At 42.4% G+C, this 20,501-nt stretch overlaps 1 protein-coding gene and 1 long non-coding RNA gene across 19 annotated transcripts in view; one reads left to right on the forward strand and one right to left on the reverse strand.

The window, feature by feature from the left end:
- Nucleotides 1–20,501, reverse strand: part of MIPOL1 (mirror-image polydactyly 1) — a 305,293-nt gene that overhangs the window by 216,745 nt on the left and 68,047 nt on the right. For 12 of the 18 annotated variants that reach the window (XM_084843223.1, XM_084843148.1, XM_084843254.1 and 9 more), the window contains one exon: nt 1,670–1,913. In XM_084843223.1, coding sequence (XP_084699349.1) covers nt 1,670–1,899 — 230 coding nt within the window. In that variant the 5' untranslated portion in view covers nt 1,900–1,913. The remainder of the gene's footprint in view (nt 1–1,669; nt 1,914–20,501) is intronic. The other 6 variants (XM_084843264.1, XM_084843280.1, XM_084843184.1 and 3 more) reach the window with 1 other exon arrangement.
- Nucleotides 1–20,501, forward strand: part of LOC146357238 (uncharacterized) — an 89,668-nt gene that overhangs the window by 13,314 nt on the left and 55,853 nt on the right. Inside the window, exon 2 of the long non-coding RNA XR_014789072.1 lies at nt 12,277–12,339. This is a non-coding gene — a long non-coding RNA (uncharacterized LOC146357238). The remainder of the gene's footprint in view (nt 1–12,276; nt 12,340–20,501) is intronic.

The following is a 20,501-nucleotide window of genomic DNA, read 5'->3' on the forward strand; positions in this document are numbered from 1 at the left end:
ACAGTGGCAGTGATGTGGCAGTGAACAATTTCCACTGTCCTAAATTGATAGAGACAAATTTAGAACGTTTATTTGATTTACATTTAGTAAACAAAACTTTAAAAGTATGCCATTTAATTTTACATGCTGTATATTTTCCCCCATTAGCCAAGCGTAGTTGAACGGAAATAACTGACTAGGAAAAATAAATTCCATAAAGTGCAATTAATGCAGCTGAATGTTCTATTTAAACAAATTCAGAGCTTTACTGGAAATTATTTTTGTTGGAATATTTGACATGGACATGTTACCATAAGAATTTTAGCATGGCTGAAAAGGTGTGTGCAGAAATATATGTGCTTCCCAGGGATAGTCACCTGAGGGAAAAAAGGTTAATTACAACTTTGATTTAAGATTTTACTGTTATTGTATCCACCTGTTGCCCAATTTGACTTGCATTTTGATCATATTGGACAGAATCCAACGGAGGCCACCTTGAGCGGCCAGCCCTGCCAGTTCCCTTCCACAAGTGGCACCTAAATGCTTGCAGAACAGAGATTTAGCACTTCCAAGGCAACCCAAAATGAGCAGAAACACTAATTTCTGGATTGGGGCAGGCCGGCAGAGCTCTCATAAGGGAGCTCTGCTGAGCTGCCCCATTCTAGAAATGAGCGTTTCCATTCATTTCTGGCCTTGTCCCAGGAAATGCTAGATCTCCATTCCGCAAGCAGTGGGCTCCAGAAGGGAAACAGCAGGGCTGCCTACTCACAGAATGGAAATATTAGATACCACCTATGTTATTAATTTATTTTATGGAACAGTGCATTTCTAAGAGTAGAAAGTTTTCCATGGAAAAACAGTACTGGAAAATATTCCACCTCACATCACTGGGTACTAGGGGTGCTATGTTCACTTTTGGATGCTAGACTTCATCCAAGGAAGCTGATCCACTGGAAGGATGGGCAACTCTTAGTGTTACCAATCAAAAGGCATTGTGCTGCTATTCTAACTTTCCTTCTACAGCAAAATTCTCTGTGGCAAGACAAGAGAAAAGACAGAAGAAAATAGTGGGATAACACAGGAGGATTACAAATGGAAGGTGCCATTGTCTGGATTGCCTGAAACAGTTTCATATTTGAGGCAGGATGACTGCACAATAAAAGCATCAGTGGGAAGCCCCACAAAAGGGTTAAGACCAGAACTTGGATAATGGTGATGGCTACAAGTGGCACTGTGAAGAAAATGGTGTTGTCTGTAAATAGAAAAGTGTAATGTAGTCTCTAGAATACTGGGTGGTGGTAGTTGTTTTTAGCTGTTTTAAATGCTGCATGTTTTAATTTTGTTCTAAGTTGCTTTGAGTCTTTTTTTTTTTTTGAGTAAGGAGCCTAAGATATCTAAGAAGTAATAATAATCTAATAAATATTAATATTAATAACAATAGAACAGGGGTAGGCAACCTGGCACCCTCCAGATGTTTTGTCATTAAGAAATATATTAGCTAAGAAAAGGGTACCCCTTTTCCTACTCTTCAAATAGTCTCAACCACTGTACAAATACTTATACCAGTCTCATCCCATTAACCCACTGTAACTGATCACTGATTTCTTGTTAGCTTAAAAAAAAAAAAACCTCCCCCATGATAATAAAACAAACTGAATTTTTAAAAGTCTAGATGGAACAGCATGCTTACCATAACCTTTCATCAGTGCAAGAGACAGTAAGATTATTTAGATACAAAGTTTGGGCACAAGCAGTTCGCGCAACACTTAAGCTGGTTGTTGGTTGATCTGGAGGCTTTATTTGTTCAATATTTGTCTGAGCGGCCTGTTCTCTTTTTGGTTGTGAAGGTTCTGAAGAACTTTGAAAATTCAGGTAACTGGTGAAAGAGATATCTCTCTTTTGCTCAGAATTCTTCTCCATGTTGAAAGTTTCTGCTGGGAAAACAGAAACATTTTACAGTTTAACTAAAGAATATATATTTAGTCACATGTCGTTAAGAAATAGCCTACCTGGGCATGGGCCCCGGATCTTTTTGAGCTGTCCTAATTGCCTTTTTTTTTTTTACATTTTCCCATTGACTTGCATTGGAAAACAGAAACGGGCATAACATTTTTAGTTTGCATGATAAATACATGAACTTTGGAGGCCTGGTAGCCCCCATGGAGCTAATTGAACCTGCCCAATTTCAGGTAATTAGGTCCAGTGGTTTTGGTGCTAGTCACAGGTAAAATTTGCTATTTTCAAGAAAATCTGTCAAAGCAAAGAGCTATACTTTTTTTGTGGTTCACATAATTGCATAGAGTTTGGGGACCTGGCAGCCCTTATAGAGCTGACTGAATCTGCCAAATTTAAGACAGTTAGATCTAGTGGCTTTTGTGCTAGCCACAGGTAAAATTTGATTTTTTCCAGAAAATGTGTCAAATCAAAGAGCTATCATTTTTTTGTGCTTCCACATATGTTCATGGAATCTGGGGACCTGGCAGCCCCTATGGAGCTGACTGAACCTGCCAAATTTCAGACAGTTGGGTCTAGTGGCTTTTGTGCTAGCCATGTGTAAATTCTCCTTTCTCAAAGAATAAAACAAAAGGTAAAAACTGTCAAGCCACACAGGGGATTAGAGATCCTAATCAGAAGGTGTTTAAGGTGACAGTTAGGAGGTCACTATCCCGAAAGTTGGCTTTCTATGCTGTGGAAACCCTGGCACTTAAACTGGCATATGCTTGCTTGTGCCAGAAGTGTCATTATTAAGTTGGGCTCTCCCACACTGGAGCCATTCAAGACCAGGCTGGACGGCCATCTGTCAGGGATGCTCTGCCTTGGATTCCTGCATTGAGCAGGGGTTGGACTCGATGGCCTTATGGGCCCCTTCCACAACCCTACTATTCTCTGATTCTAAGTTGTATTAAATTATTATCCAGGGGTGTTGCTAGGTTCTTAAAAGATCCAGGGCATAGGCCCATAACACAAATTTGCATATGTATTATATATCCCAGTCTAAGCTCACCTCTAATATATGTGCATGTGTGTGCGTGGTGTGTGCATACGGTGTGCTTCATGTTTGTATAGATTACATACGTGCATAATACATACATAAGAAGTATACACTGACCCCCCCACCCCACTTCAACTCAGACCCCAATTCAGCATTTTGGAAAACATCCCACTTCTGCTCAGGCCAATTTGTAGTTGGACCACTTCAGCACAGCAGCAAACCTGAGTCAAGGTTTGGAAAAATGAATCTTTATGCTTCCTGTTGTCTACTATGGGAAATTAGAAAAAAATGTAACTTTTTTCTCTTGGTCAGAACTGGATAATTTCAGGCATTGTAGCCCTCTAGAAGGGGAGTACACCTGCCCAATGTCAGAAAAATAGGTGCAGGATTTATATTTAGAATTTCTTTTAAAGGGAACTGCCAATAATATTTTTATTACTTGGAAGAATTGGATAAAAATTTCAAGATTCATTGCCCCATCAGAGGAGATCATGTCTGCCAAATTTCAGAATGATAGCCAAAGGTTTTTTTGTGCAAGGGTAGCCTTGACATTTTGAGGTCTCCGAAGAGAATATACTTATCTCCCTATTTTCCTTGTGGACCATGGTTCTGAAAATGGTCCACAAGGACCATTCTTACTTAGGGACAGCCTAGAGTTGTCTCTAAGTAAGAAACCAGCAAAGTTTCAGAAGGATAGATGCAGCAGTTCATGTGGAAGAGGAGTTCTCCAATTTGGGGGAGGGAGTGATTTGCTTTCCCTTCCCTTAACCCCCCACAATAATTTTTGGGTACATTTGTATGAAAATGCACAGGTCATTAGAGGAGTGCCCCAGGCAAGAAACCTGAAAAGTTTCTGAAGGATATACATGCCTGCAAATTTAGAATTACTAGCATGTATTTATATTTCACCAATGTTAGCATCAGGGAAACATGGGAAGGTGCTATTGCACTCATGTCCTGCTTGTGGGTTTCCCATGGGCATGTGGTTGGCCACCGTGTGAACAGAATGCTGGACTAGATGGACCTTGCTCTGATGCAGCATGGCTCTTCTTGTGTTCTTAAATATAGAGTTCCACTGAGCAAATGCAGAATGCCTTTCTTTCACTACTGAGCACTTACATTTTCCCCCTACCAATTCTATTCCCCTCCATGCAACCATCCCTCCTCATCCTACCATCCTTCAGCAACTCTTCATAAAAACAAATATCTTCTTTTGTGCAACTCTCCTACCTTCTCCTTGTTATGCACAAGCTCTCATTGTATCTTCCTCCCCATAGCTTCGTTTGTGCCAAGACTTCACCAGAATTCAGTCAATGAGTCTGTTTTCAAATCATGGGCTAAGTTATGGAGAAACTCTGAACATGTACTAAGTGCTTTTCCCTCACCACTGAAACTAGAGTTCATGCAAAATAAAAACACACAAAACATGCATAGGACTGAGCTGAAAGGGTAGAATCACATAGTACAGCTCTCTAAAGGTTGTTTCACTTCAGAAAGCAGGTGATTGTGTGTATGTGTGGGATGGGAGAGAGATGGTTGCATGACTGAATGCTCCCCCATGTGAAATAAATAAATGAATAAAAATCCTTGCCTGTCGCAAGACAGCACATAAAGAAGGTTGCACTCATTTTTCTGTTTAACCTGGGAAAACAAATATGCAAATTTCTACCTGCAACATGAAGCGGTTCACTGAGGAAGCCCTCAGTTCACTTCTCAGTTAACGTGAATGCAAATGTACGATCTATTGTTGAACACAATTGTCTCATAACATTGCTCCCAGAAGGGATTAAGAGCATCTGCGCTATTACAGTTCTGGTAAAAAGTGTTGTTGCATTTTAAAGAAACCACTAAAGTGCAGTCCTACAGCTCCTGGGGACAGTGTCTCAGGGGCTATGGAAAGATAGGATCTCCCTCTCTGAGGTAAAAGATAGAGCTCTCAGCTGAGAGGAGGAGAGCCAACCTTGGATCCCATCACTCTGTCCCTGTGGAAAGATCTGCATTCCTTCCCCTTCTGACACTGGAGGTCCAATGTCAGAGAGGGAAAATGGAAGAGGATCAGGGGTATGGTGTGGGCCTAAATGATTTCCCTCCCAGTGGGAAAACATGGAAGGGTTACAACAAGGTGCCACCCCCATAAAAATCCAACATTGAAGCAGGGTGATTGCATGATAAAAGCCTAAGCTGGAAACACCCTTAGCAAAGGGACAAAGATTTCTCTGACAAACTGAAAGAAGGGTGTGAGACTCTTGCAGTCCAGTTAACAAGTGCCCCTTACTTCCTACACAAAGGGTAGCAGACACCTCTAGCCTGTTGCTGAGCTTCAGGCCCAAGATTGCTGTTGTGACCCTGCCCCTAAACTCCACCCCACAGGTATGGGTTAGGAAAATACTCCACATGACATACCTCTACAATATATGTATGTATATATCTTCCTTGTCCATGGGCATACTTATGCTTAGGGGAAATGAAGCATCCTGTTCCATATATTACATTACAAAGGCTCCACTAAAAATTCCCTGCAAATTCTGACGCAACTCCAAAGAATTCATGTGTCCTTTCTGACTATGGACATTTCAATGCAATTCACTGTTCACCCATTAAAGAGATACACAGAAATACTGGTATATTCACTAGTGATAGCTTAAGAACAGCCGTTAAAGATGCACATTAAATAATGCCAGGGCAGTGCTCTGCGTGTAATGCAGATAAATCAGAGACTAATCCAAGAATACTCAAATGAACTTAATTCCTCAAAAATCTACTTGAAATTGCTGCGATCTCCTTTTCCTGAGGGAGGAATAACAATGGCACACATTCAGTTGCTGCTAATGCTGCCCTAGTATGGTAGAAGAAATTGTTCCCTCACACTGGAGTTCCTCAGGGCCTGTTATAGATGAAATGTGCATCTCACATCCATTTATAATACATTTTATTCTGTTGGCTCCTAAATAATCAGTGATTACAGTAGCGCTGCCTCCACCAACCTGGCACTGTCTAGATATGTTGCATCCACAGCCAGCATGCCAATGGCCACGATGGCTGGGGATGATGGGACCTGTACCGTACACACACCTGGAGGGTGGCAGGTTGCGGGGAGGATGCAGTAGCTCACACATGCAGACGGTCCAGTGTCCAAACCCTGGCATCACTGTAAAGATCACTGTCCGAAAACCCTAACGAGCCTCTGGTGATCAGTGTAGACTAGGGGAGTTGAGCCTCTTTCAGCACGTGGGCTGAATTCAGTTTTGGACAAGCTCTTGGGAGCTGCATTTGTAGTGGGTGGGGCCAAAGGCAAAATAGGGTGGGGGCAAAGGTCATTTCGTACTTTTAGAATGGTGGAAAAAACTGTGCAAAAGCCAGGAAAGCACGAAACGATTGGCAGTTGGGGAAAGGGGGAAAGGCCTTCTGGGAATCCCCGGAGAGCCAGATTGGGACCCCAGGTGGGCCAGATTTGGCCCTCATAGGCCTGAGGTTCTGCACCCCTGCTGTAGACAATACTGGGCTGGATGGACCAACAGTCTGACTCAGTATAAAGCAGCTTCCTATGTTCATTTAGGGAGGTGCTATACAGTATATCAATGGTAGAGAAGATGCTTTGCATGGAAAGATCGTAGGTTCAAATCTCTAGGTAAGGCTAGGAAAGATACCGGCCTGTAAGCCTTGAGAGCCGCTCCCAGTCAAACGTCAACAACACTGAGCTAGATGCGCCAAAAGTCCTACTCAGTATAAGCCATCTTCCTATGTTTTACATGGTTTGATTTGTTACTTGTTGTAATTGATGTGGTTTAAAATTTTATTGTTAGCCACCCAGAGAATGGTCACTTATAAGGTGGTACAGAAATATTGTTAATAAATAATAAATCTGTAAGATTTTAGAACAATTTTGGAAGACATTTGACTTAATTGTGAACACTTGTTCTCCATGTCAGGTATCCATGTAGGCTCTTTTGGCTTTTATGATCCACCAAAACAAACACACATATACCCTTACAGAATCATGCAGAAGACACCACCACAGACTTTGGGCCCCACTAGTAAAAAGCTGCTGCATAAAGGAAATATTTTTGTCATGCTTTATCATTGTTAGTGTGTGAATGAAGTGAAGGACAGCAATATTTCCCATATCAGACAACCACAGAACTATTCAGTTATTAAGGGCAAATACAGTTAAGTCTTAGTAAAGCGTCATTTTTCCACGGCTAATCAATGATTAGCAAGATTTCCCGGTCACAAAAGGGTTTTGTACACCATGTTTCTCCCTTGCTACTCAACATGTCTTAGCCCTCTCTGTTATCACCTAAGCCTCGGGTTTAGCCAAGTAATAATAAGATACAAGAATCTGTAGAAGAGGGATGATCGATACATATATTGTGTCAGAAGACTAAGAGAAATATAAAATTGACTTAGAAATCTCCTATTTGTGATTTCTTAAATCATTCAGACATTATTGCTAGATGTGCTCCTGATTATTAAAAAGAGAAGAATGAAACTTGTTGTTTTAGCAAATTCTGTGTGCAATCCTATGCATGTTCAGACAGAAAAAAGTCCTACAACTCCCAGCATTCCCCAGCCAGCCATGTTGCACCTGTATAGAGGTTATCTTATTCTATGGAAAGACAGGAAGCCATCTGTAGGCTCCATTTTGTGCTAGGGTGGTCATGAGTCCTCTTTCACAGAGGGCAGTTCTCTGTCTGAAGGCATTGTCTATTTGAAAGGCTGCCCTGCCCAATTCCAGTTTAAAGATAAAGAATCATATGTACTGCTACTGATCAACAGTTAGCACCTGGACAGACTGAATATACAGTCTTCCACATTATTGTGAGATTTAGAGTATTTCTATTTAAATTATAATAATTTGTTCTACATTGGTATTTATACCTATTAATTAGCATATGTGCATTTTATGCAGATTTGTATCCTCTTTTGCCCTCTTTTTTGGTGATGTATTTCCTTGTTTTTGGCAATTCAGAAGTGGCCACCCTGTTCTTTGCTGAATGCGATTTCATAGAGTTGGTTCCAGAGAAACTGAGTGGAATTCAGCCCCACTGTGTGGGAATTCTCACCTCCCTTCCTCCTGCTGCAGCCTCTTCACCCCATGAAAAGCTGCTCTTAAGGGTTGGGAGTGAGGACCCAGAAACAGTATAGGATGTGGTGTGGGAGCTGCATCAGGAGACAGGAAAACATCCCAAATTGGGGAGGGGCTTGCATGAGCAAAGGCGCTGTCCACTGTACCACAACGCTGCTCTTTTTGTAAACTGGAAACAAGTTTGGAGAGACCGATAAAGTCAAAACAACCCTGACAGTCCGTACAGAGACTACCGAGTGCTAGTTAAAATATTCAAGGGAGAGCTGGGAATGTAGTGCTCAGTTATGATGGAACTCTTTTCCTGGAACTCCCATATTGGCTGATTCACAAGATCGCAGCAAAGGAAATAAGCCATGGCCAGATTTTGGCCGGATTTCCCTAATTACCCTCACTGGAGAAGCTTGTCATGTGATCTGAACCCAGGGAGCATGGCTTGTTGTGGGGAGGGAGGGGCAACCTTCAAATAACCCCCAAGCAGCCCATGGATTTATCTGAGGATTGCTGTTCCCTCAAACAAGCCATTCCACCTGGGTTTGGATGACATGGCAAGATGCATCAGCGAGGGTAATTAGGGAATCTAGCCGGTACATTGTGGTTGTTAACCATGCCACTATCATGCAAACTGGGTCAGGTTTTTTTGCGTCCTCTAAACCTGTCCCACCCAAGAATGCACAACTAGGATTGTTTGCTTGAAAAGGTCCCTACATCAAGAGCGACCTACCCATCACATCAGCTTCAGTTGATGTACAGCTTCATATGTACAAAGCAATTTGACAAGGGGGTGCTTTCAAATAAACCATTACCCCATTGAATTTGGAGCTGATGCAGAACCTTGAGAAGGCTGTACCACTGCCTTTTCCCCAAATGAACATTTCAAATTGATTCTGAATCATTGCCTGACAAGAAGTCAGAATAGTGTCTCTCTGATGTCCTCCTTTGGGCACTTGTACATTTTGCCCATGCTTGCTTTGAATCCTGGTCATCCACAACTGAAATTAATTGTAAATACTTGTAAATGCACTGGATCACACTCATTCTTGCTATCTTTGCTTCTCCTCTTCCTCCCCAGCTTGTTTGTTGAAAACTAGAGTGTAAGCTCCTGGGAGCAGGGACCTGCCTTTGTTGCTTATGTTTCTCTGTAAAGCATAGCGTATGCGAATAGCAATGTATTATTAATAATAATAATAATAATAATAATAATAATAATGGAAACCACATTACAAACACAAAATGAAGAGTTTAGTAGCCCCTGAAGTTCTAGTAGAAAGGCAATTTTAAGAATCCCCCCAAACTGGGGTGTACAACCTTTCTGGCCCCAAAGGCTGCATGTGAGTGCCTTGAGTACCATGTTTTGTTGGAAAGGCAGAGCGAGCAATAAAAAAATAATAATAAAAAAATAATGGATGTGATGCTGCCTCAGGGATGGGGAATGGGGAATTTGGTCATGGTGGCTGGGTCAGGGCACCCTTGGGGGGCTGCAGTAAAGGACTTGGGGCTGTGTGTGCATAGATTGTGCACCCCTTCCCTAAGATATCAGATAGTTCAGCAATTTTATTTCTCCTGTTCAAGAAATCTTAGTGCAATCTTATGCATGCTTACTCAGAAGTAAGTCCCATCATATTCAGTAGGGCTTACTCTAAAGTAGGTATGCATAGAACCGCAGCCTAAGTTCAGTGTGGTCCCCCGCTCCCACACAGTTTGTTTGATACGGCATTGCATAACCTATTCTCAAAGCTAGTTAATCATAATTTTAGTACTCAATGTCAACTGTGATCATTAAGCACTCACTATGTAAATATCACTGGCTTCCTTAGGTATTTGCTTAAATTTTTGCAATTCATTAACATGATATTATTTTCCAGCATTAGATTGCAGGAAGAATTCAATTTTACTTGTACAGATCTTTTTGCCTGTGCTTTAAAAGGCATTTTTGAGATTCTGCACACATACAATCAAAACAGCAGTATTGCTAGACAGATAGTCAAAAGAGGGAGGGCAAATTCAATGAAACACAATGTTGGTTCTAATGGACGGATGATTGTGTTTGGTCTTTTGAAACTTTGAAGTATAGGTAAGTCTTGATCACACAAATTAATAAATCCTAAAGCTGGAGTTAACAATAACCATTACACCCAAATTCTGCAGCTTAGCCCAGGCAATTTTTCAAAAGGTCAGGTTGTGAACTGGAGAAGATCAGGGAGGTCCACCGCATAGCTTTGTTGCCAGGCATCTCCCGCCTGGATTGTTGCAGGCATTTATTAGTATTCGTCAGCAGACTCAACAAAGCAAACAAGAAATTCAAGCACGAATAATAAAATGAAAATGCTGCTATATAACCCTTTGTCATTCAGCAAATATGGGACTTTTTAGCTACATTGTTCCTAAACCTGGGTTACTACTTTAATTTTTCTCCACAGTGCTGACTGAGTGAGGATGCATGTGTGTTAAATGCAGAGCTCCCTTAACAACTGCAGGACTGCCATTTAATCTGTTGGTAGATGGACCATTTCCTGTGGGAACTCTAGCTATGACTTCCAGATCCAAATAAATCTCAGATTAAGAGTCCAAATGAAACCTGCCTTTGGCAGATAAAAAAAAAAATGTCAAGATGGATATAAACAGTAAAATTATAAATTATCTAGGTGTTACATGATGACTTAAATGCAGGGGGCTCTCTTTGTGTGTTGTTTACATTTTCTTGCAGTATCACAACTGCACAAGGTATTCATCAAATGTCACACTTTCATAATATTGGAGGCATCATTAAAACTGTTTGGCTAAGGACCTTGAAGTGTTTAAGCAGTAGCTCAAAAGTATATTTGTGCAAAGTAGAAGAATAAATTTACATATCAGCAGCAGCTCATAAGGGATGAGTAAATATTCTGTTTATCTCTCATTGTAATTCAGGTTAGTTTAAATACAGGGGTTCAGGATATCATTACAACCTATATGGATTTATTACATAATTTCCAAACACAGGGGCTGGTGGAGTTTTAGTCAGACAAACTAGTACTTAGGTTGTCTAAACTGGCATAAAGAGCGGAGAGTAAACCCTTCCGTAATCTATATGTGTATCTATATTCTTTTGTTACTGTGACACTTGGCAGATCACACTCTTTATTATATATGCTCTCATCAATTATCCAAATTGTAATTATCTAAATTTCCTTTTTATCTGGACCAGGGTCATGCCTCTAGACACCCTTTAATTAAACAGAAATCCTCTCTGTCACCCAAATTTATTCAGGTATTAGTGCTGATATGATAAATTTAGAATTGTAAAATTAGACAAGCATCCATGTGCGTGCACAGACACACACACACACACACACACACCCTTGCTGTTAAAATATTATACTTTAAAAGCATTTGTTTTACCTTTTAATCATCCATCATGCTAAAGTTAAGGCCACTTTTGGCAATAATGAGCCAATAAACATCATTCTCAGGAAAATAGTCTATTAGAGATGCAGGTGAAATCTTTGATCCTCATCTCTGATGTGTCTCCCTGGAGGTGGGGGGACATGAACTGGTTTTTAATGAAAAATTTGTTATGTTTTTGCTCATCTTATCTGTAGTAATGCTGGCCAATCTAAATTTAAGCTTTATAATTCTTGATAGTCTTTTATCTTCAGTGAAGGTTTATAAGCAAAGCGACAGATGTTTGCATTACATGTGATAATTTTCAAAACCTCATTTGAAAGCACACAGAATACTTAGCAACTCTACAAAATGTAGAACTACAGGCAGGGGAAGGCCATTGGGTTGAACCCAGATGCAGTCTTGAATAGAGTAGACCCACTGGAATCAGTGAGACTGATGTTAGTCATGACTAACTTATCCTATTGATTTCAGTAGGTCTACTCTAAGCATGACTAGGTCTGGATCCAACCCAGTGAGTCCAAACAGTGAATACCAAAATCATATTACAGTGAATAAATACAACATGAAGGGATGCCAGCTTGCCTGTGAGAATAAATAGTGATACTTAGCAGCAGTCACTCTCCCTTTTCAATATACTGCATAGGTTTTCAGCAAACCAAATCTCAAAAGGGTTAGGTAGTCGTTTGCTTGGTTTGGGGGGAATTTGTGAGTTGAATGCTAACAGGTGTTTTACTCCTCACAATATAGTTTATGTCAAAGTTTAGGGGGAATGAGGGTTTTTGTTCATTTGTTTTTAACTTTTGCCGTTTTTCTACCACATTGGTTTTTATTATAGGAATTCAATTGTTGTATGCCACCTTGGAAAGGCTCCTGTCCTGAAAGGCGAACTAGAAATATTGTAAGTAAAAAAATAAAAGGGGAAGAAATGTAACTGTGGAAGGAAGATTGTGAACAGAGACTGAAAAAGTTAGTCTTTAACTAACAGGTACTGAATGCAATCTTTAAAACATATTGTGGAACCTAAGAGTTTATTGTGGCACATGTTTTCGTGAAGAGATACATTGGAAGAAGTGGGCTCCTGTCCACCATGTCACAACAATGAAATCCTAACCATATTTACTCAGGACTCTGATTGAGCTCAAGTGTTGTAGCCAATACTGTGTGAACAAATAAGTAAGGGGGCTTTACTATCCCCCCTACTCCAAGCTACAGCTGCCTGCACCTTTGGAAAACTTCTTCTGACGGTCAGAGGACATTGCCTAAATTGTGACACAAGCAGCTTGCCACAACTGTCGAAGGGAATTGCCCCAAATTAGGCAGAAGCAGCTTGCTGCTCACACAAGCTGTCCCTGCTCCATTTGGGGCAGCTCCTCCCTCCCACTGTGGCCCCTCGCACCACATTCCAGGTCTTTTCTTAGGGTCCCTGAAGCCTCTGGTGCAGCTTTGCTGGGTCACGGGGGGGGGGGAAGGGGGAAGGAGCTGGAAGGACCGTTCACACAGGCAGTCCTCAGCTTACACTGCACTGGATACAACCCACTGGGGCTTATGCCCCAGCAAGCATGCTTAGGTTTGCAGCCTCAATTTCTTGAATCTTTTTAAAGGTGCCACAAAGGACTCTTTTATCCTTGGTGTCATATTTGCTGTGTATTTTCTCCCATTGTCGTTGCCCTCCCTTACATCCCTTTGGTGATCTTTGTAAACACCAAGCATCACTTCTGTTCACCTAACCATAACTGGAACATGGGACATGGCACATTTTCTCCCTCCGATGCCTATGAAAATCGAGAAAAGGTCCCTCATCTTCCTCTATGCTGCCACTAACATTTTCGCTTGGATGCGAGGTGGAAGAGGCTTCAGATTCCAAAAATAAGGGTAAATGCCTTTACTTCAAGTGAAATAGGCCTGTGCTATCATGATTGGATTCAGCTATGACCTTGCTTCCTATTACAGACAAATGCATCCAGAAGAGGCCAATGTTGCTATTAAGTTGCTAGGTTTTAGGCACTTCTAAGAGAGTTAAGAACATAGGAAGAGCCATGTTGGATCAGAACAAGGGTCCATCTAGTGCAGCATTCTGTTCACACAGTGACCAACCAGCTGTTGACCAGGAACCCACAAGCAAGACATGAGCGCAACAGCACCCTCCCACCCATGTTCCCCAGCAACTGCTGTACACAGGCTCTCTGCCTCTGGTTCTGGAGGTAGCACAGCCATCAAGTCTAGTAGCCACTGATAGCCTTCCCCTCCATGGATTTGTCTAACCCCTTTGAAAGCCATCCATATTGGTGTCCATCACTACATCCTGTGGTAGCGAGTTCCATAGTTTAACTATGTGCTGTGTGAAGAAGTACTTCCTTTTATCTGTCCTGAATCTCCCATCAATCAGCTTCATGGGATGACCCCGGTGTGGCGATTCCACATGCACAATATGTAAACAGTAAAGGTGTGTATATATGTATGGTGGCTAGTATGTATGTGGAATGATTGACAGGCGAGTGTGAGGCAGGGTTTGGCAGAGTGTGGGCAAGAATATTTGGCAAGTGGAAGAAAGGGGGAGTGGCTGAGTGAGAATGGAATGCAGCATGATTGGATGAGAGCTTGTGCAGTAAAAGGTGGGAGGATTGCTTCGAGATAGATAGGTCTGGGAGTAAGGTAGACTGGGTACAGCTAGAGAAGTCTGAGATTAGATTGGGAGATAAGAGTGAGAACATCTAGTGAGATAGTCTGTGGGTTAGCGAGTGTGTCAAATAGTGTGACAGAGGGTGTGAGAGGTTTTGAACATAGAACTAAAAGCACGAGTTATATTGTGCAGTTTATGGTGTTGCCTTATTTTAATCATCATCCCTGATATCCTTTCCTCATCCCAACCCAGTTCCTATTTCCAGTCCTGTTGTGCCAAATAAACCTTCTTTGTTTTCAATTTTAAAAGGCAGTTTCCTTTTTAGCTATTAGGAAGGGTTTCATGGAATAACCCCCACGTGCTGGCTGCTTGGTCTGTGCTACCAAAAAGAAAGAAAGAAAGCAGCTCAAAAAAGGGTTATTGGTGTCAGCAATTGAGAGAGTGGTGAAGCATCACAATACACAGACAGAGGGTTGTGAGTGAGAGCATAAAAGTGGCAGTGTGAGGAGAGATACTGACCAAGCACCTGACCTGGTGACCGGAAGTGGGATCGTGAGGTGGTCAGAAAAGGCCTCAGGACCTCACACCCAGGTGGTTCTAGTATTTTGAGAGAGGGAGAAAAATATATCCCTATCCACATTCTCCACACCATGCATGATTTTGTAGACCTCTGTCATGTCTCCCCTTCCCCTCCTTGTCTCCAAGCTAAACAACCCCAGCTGTTGTAACCTGTAGAGTTGATCTGTACAGACAAAAAAACACAAGGGGCAATATCCAATGTTCCCTGCATGCTAATGGGGCCCACTGCTAGCACAACGGGAAGTTAGTGGATCCTGAAGCAACTGGAAATGGATCAAAACCTTTGTTTCCAGAATGGGGCAGATCAGCAGAGCTCACAAGAAGGGAGCTCTGCTGACTTGTCCTGTTCCAGAAACGAGCATTTCCTCTTATTCACAGGTTTGCTTTAGGAAGCTCTAACTTCCTGTTTCACTGGCCGTTGGTCTCACAGAGGCAACAGAAATGAGCAGAGGTACAGCAGCAGTACTAGATACTGTCCAAGATTACTGCAACGGGTTAGGGATACCTCTCATGAAATGAACATTCATAACTATGCACATGACTGGCTGGCGACCCCGTCGATGAATTAAAAAAGAAAAGGAAAGAAGAAAAGATGCAGCAGCTGGTAGTGTCAGCCCCAGTGGGCCCCAGCATGACCATGCCAGCCCAGGTGCTAATGCCCCATCACTTGCTGCTTGTGTGCGCGCGCGTGCGTGCACGCGTGCGTAGGGTACTGGAAGCCCTGGAGTCCTCTAGTTGCATCACGACTCAAAATTCTTTAATTCTAAGTTCTTTAAGTCAGGCTCTGGTCTATGGAGTTCTAGTAAAAAGCAAACGTTAGACTGAGCAAGCCCAATCCTGCTCTAATGAACATTTCCTAATCTTCCAGTGGACATGACTGACTAAGGATTTTGCAAAGCGAACCACTGATTAGAACATTAAGTACATTATCTTACATTGTTCCTGCCATACTACAGTAAAAACAACAACATTCTGTCATCAATATAATTTCAGATCTGTACCGCACATCCAATTAACAAAAAATATACAATATATAGCAATTATACAGCAATACGAAATATATAGCAACTCAGAAATTTGAGAATTACAGGAATAAAAGCATAATTCACATTAGTCCACTGATCATATCGCCCACCCTGTTTAAGGACTATACAAACCAAAACATTACTGTATTTTGTCAGTCATTATTTAATGTATAATCACACAGTGCTTGCAATTGGCCTCTTTGAACAAGTTAACCTTTTGAACCTTTCTTAGGGTATAGTGACCCCTAAAGGTACTAAAGCTGAACTGGTTGCAGAGGTTCTGAAATGCAGCATAAGTGATAAGGATGTTGTAGTTTGCTAGGAAAAGGTGGAGGCTAAAAGACACCCTTGGATTGTGTTGTTTACAATGGCCCTTGAACTACACCATAACTCTCTAAGGGGAAATTAAAACCAATACTTTAGTCACCACTTTCTGACAATGCGTCTATGCTATTCAACATGTAATACACTTCCCATATTCTCTATATTCCCATTCATAAGCTTTATGGTCTGATTCCATGAGCTACTGTATTAAGACGGCAGCTTACAAGGTGAGGCAATGGGAGAGCTATGTTGGCCATTTGGACTCCTTCTCATCTTGTCTATACTCCAGTCTTCAGCCCTTCTCCTCCACACACTTGCACCCTGCTCACCCTTCATGTTAAGAAAGTTACCGAACTCTGGCATATTTGGTTTCCTGTGCTATTTGAAGCCACAACAACAAAAATTCACAACCGTGTCAAAACTGGAATCAGTGTTCGATAAAGAGCCCTCCTCAAACATAGAAGCTCCTCAAAGAGTGGAGGTCATGGGTGTAACCCGGGAGAGAAATGGCAGGGTCGGGGTGGGACAGGTGGGGGGGGGGAGAAAAAGGGAGAAATTCCTTAGTTCTGTAGGAGGTGATTCACTGGGCTTTAGGCAGCTGCGTACATGGGAGGCAGGATCAGGAGTAGAGTGAGAGACACCAATGGGGAAGATACACAAGAGAGAGAATATGGAATCAATCCGTAGCAAACCAGGGTCTGAAGAGAGAAATATCTCAGAGGGAGACTGCACCAAATAGTTAAAATGGGCCAATGCACAGACAACCAACAGGGAAGCTGACACTCTACGAGGGAAACAAATAGTCAGGGCCAGGGAGGCAATGGAGGAACAGGATGGCTGACAGAAAGCAAGACCTGAAACAAGGATAGGAAGCCACATAAACCAGCCAGAGTCTGACCTGGAAATATTTATATTTAGGAAATATTCAGAAGGAACCAATGAGCTACTGGGGGGTGGAGCCATGCTGGGACCTGGGACTGACTATGATTCAAATACTAGGAATTACTGGTGACTGGCAAGCCACTCAAGGCTGTGGAGGGGGAGAGACGTAATACTATCCCTTCTTCCTCCACTCCACAGACTTCACTATCTCACCACAAGCGATGGACCGGGGAGCCTGCCTACACTTTAAGACCAGCAATAGAGGCTCTTCTCAGTTGCTTGTCTCTAAGGGCATTTAAAAGGCTTTTTCCACAGTGGCCCCACACTTCTGGAATAAGTTGCCATCAGGGGTCCACCAAGCCCCATCTTTGCAGGGTTTTAAGAAGACCCTGAAAACTTACTATTTTGGTCTGGGCTGCCCTGATTATGTTTTATCAGGCTGGGTTGTAGCTGCAGTTGTCTGTTATAAGGCTTATTTTATGCCAGTGTTTGCTGCTATTTACAATGGTTGCTACTGCTGCTGTTTTACTACCATATCTGTTTTTATTTTGTGATTTATTGTTGTACGCCGCCTTGGGCAGGCCCCTGCTCTGAATGGCAGTCAATAAATATTTTAAATAAAAAAATAAAATCGTGGTTTAAATTATGGCTAACCCTGTGGCCCTCATAATCCAGTCCCTAAACCCAAACTACAAGTTCCTGGCCTCCAGCATATTTTCCACTGCAGTTTTATATTTGAAGAACTCCCTTTCTCCCTGCTCCTTCTTTCTCTAGAAGCACATTCCATTTAACTTGAGTGACATATACTTATTATAATGACAACAAAAGAGATGGCTTCTCTGGCTATGAGATTAGCACTGGGCAGAGCTGGTGCTAGCCAATAACTTCTCCATACCTGAAACTTTGTTGTGAGCTTATTGGGAGAGAAATGAAGGTGAACTACATGGACACTGACCCCATTTTAGAGCTTGTAATTTACAACCGTCCGATCAGACAGAGCTATTTCAATACTATTCTTAGTGGTGGCTTCTGTTCATAATTTGGATCAAAGTGGACGATCTTTCAGCAAAAATGAATCAGTCAATCTGATATTAACCGACTCAAAATCTAGTAGCAATGGGGAGAAGAATTGATAAATTGGTAATAAACTTCCTTTTATTTTCACATATAACCCTTTGTTTAAGAACATAAGAAGAGCCATGCTGGATCAGACAAAGGCTCCATCTAGTCCAGCATTCTGTTCATACAGTGGCCAGCCAGTGGCCAGCCAGCTGTTGACCAACAACAACAGCAACAGCACCCTCCCACCCATGTTCCCACCCGCCAGCAACTGGTGTATGTAGGCGCACTGCCTCTGGTACTGGAGGTAGCACATAGCCATCAAGACTAATAGCCATTGATAGCCTTTTCCTCCAGGAATTGGTCTAACCCCCTTTTAAAGCCATCCAAATTGGTGGCCATCACTACATTCTGTAGTAGAGAATTCCATAGTTTAAGTATGTGCTGTGTGAAGAAGTACTTCCTTTTGGCTGTCCTGAATCTCCCACCAATCAGCTTCATATGATGACCCTGGGTTCTAATATTTTGAGAGAGGGAGAAAAATGTCTCCCTATCCATATTCTCCACACCATGCATAATTCTGTAGACCTCTATCATGTCTCCCCTTACCCTCCTTTTTTCCAAGCTAAATATTCCCAGCTGTTGTAACCTTCTCTCATAGGGGAGATGCTCCAGCCCTTGATCATTTTATTTGCCCTTTTCTGCACTTTTCCCAGCTCTAGAATAGCTTTTTTTAGGTGTGGTGACGAGAACTGTACACAGTGTGCCAAGTGTGGTCGCACTATAGATTTGTATAGGGGCAGTATGATGTTGGCAGTTTTATTCTCAATCCCTTTTCTAATTATGCCTAACATGGAGTTTCCCTTTTTTACAGTGGCCGCACACTGGGTTGACATCTTCATCGAGCTGTCCACCACAACCCCAAGATTTCTTTCCTGGTCAGTCACTGCTAGCACAGATCCCATCAGGCTATGCCTGAACTTGGGATTTTTTCCCCCAACGTGCATCACTTTACGTGCATTGGCTTTCCTCCTCACTGCTTCCTTGGAGCCAGTGTGATGTAGTGGTTAGAGTATTGGACTCTGACTTGGGAGACCTGGGTTCTAGTCCCTGCTCCACTATGAAGCTCACTGGGTGCTTTTGGACCGGTCACTGACTCTCAGCCTAACCTCCCTCACAGGGTTGCTGTAAGAATTGGAGAGGAGGAGGAGGCGGAGGATCATGTACAGCCACCTTGGGCTCGTGGGAGGAAAGGTGGGATATAATTGTAACAAACAAATAATTAAGCAAGAGAGAAATGCAGGTAGTGTGTTTAATAGTGAATCAGAACTGATGTCAGCTTCCAGTTAACTCTCCAGTGCTCAGAAGGGGGCAAGGTTCTTCTCCAACTCCCCACCAAAATTTGAAGATCTCCTTTTACATTATTTTATATACGATTTTTAATCGCTTTCCCCACTGCACACGGATTTGAACAGAAAAATAGTCATGCACTCATAAAAATGTACAAAGAAAATGAGAAAATGTACAAAGAGCTCAGCCGGAAAATGAGAAATGTACAAATGAGAAAAATGAGAAATGTACAAATGAGAAAAATGAGAAATGTACAAATGAGAAAATGAGAAAATGTACAAAGAGCCCTGCTGCAAAATGAGAAATGTACAAATGAGAAAAATGAGAAATGTACAAATGAGATGTACAAAGGTACAAAGAAATGTACAAAGAAATGTACAAAAATTGTACAAATGTACAAATGAGAAATGTACAAATGAGAAAATGTACAAAGAGCCCTGCTGGATCAGACCAAAGGCATAACTACTCCAGCATTCTGTTTGTGCAGATGCCAACCACAAGCCCATGGGAAACCCACAGGCAGGACAGAAGTGCAGCAGCAGCTTCTTGCTTGTGTTCCCCAGCAACTGGTATTCCGAGGCATGCTGCCTCTGATACTGGAGGCGATATATAGCCATTGTGACTATTAGCCATTGATCGCTTTATTGTCCTTGAGGATCTAACCCCAATTTAACTTGGGGCCATACAGGATGGAAACAAGACATGTGCCCAAAGGTGCAGTAAATGCTGCTCTCCCACCTCATCCAATTGCACGGCTGCACACATGGACCCAGCAGCTCAACTGCAGTTGCACTGATGAGCTACCCGGGAGGGGGAAATGGGATGTGTGCAGGTTGCATGATGTTGTGCCCAGCTGATAATTGAGACTACTACTTTTCTACATACACATGGTTGGAAGGGGGCATCAGGGCTGGCCCTACCATCAGACAGAGCGAGGCAGTTGCCTCAGGTGGCAGATGCTGGGAGGTGGCAGCAAGGTGTTCGAGGAGAGAGTTGTGTGCTTTATGGCCTGGCCTGTGCCCCCTATGCTAGCCTGCTGCCTTCCGGCGTGATGGGGGATGCTGATTCATTGCCAGGCCGGATGCTGACCACTGCTTACCCAACTGCTAGTTCGGTCAGCTTTTGTATATGAAATGGGAAAGACCATCTTGTTCTTTGCCTCAGGCAGGAAAATGCCTTGGGGGGAATAGTATTTGGGTCTGTGCCTCTCTGCCTAAGCTT

Source organism: Heloderma suspectum, chromosome 1, assembly GCF_057233095.1.
Source record: "Heloderma suspectum isolate Gila_16-S chromosome 1, 16-S_ref, whole genome shotgun sequence".
Classification (NCBI taxonomy): domain Eukaryota; kingdom Metazoa; phylum Chordata; class Lepidosauria; order Squamata; family Helodermatidae; genus Heloderma; species Heloderma suspectum.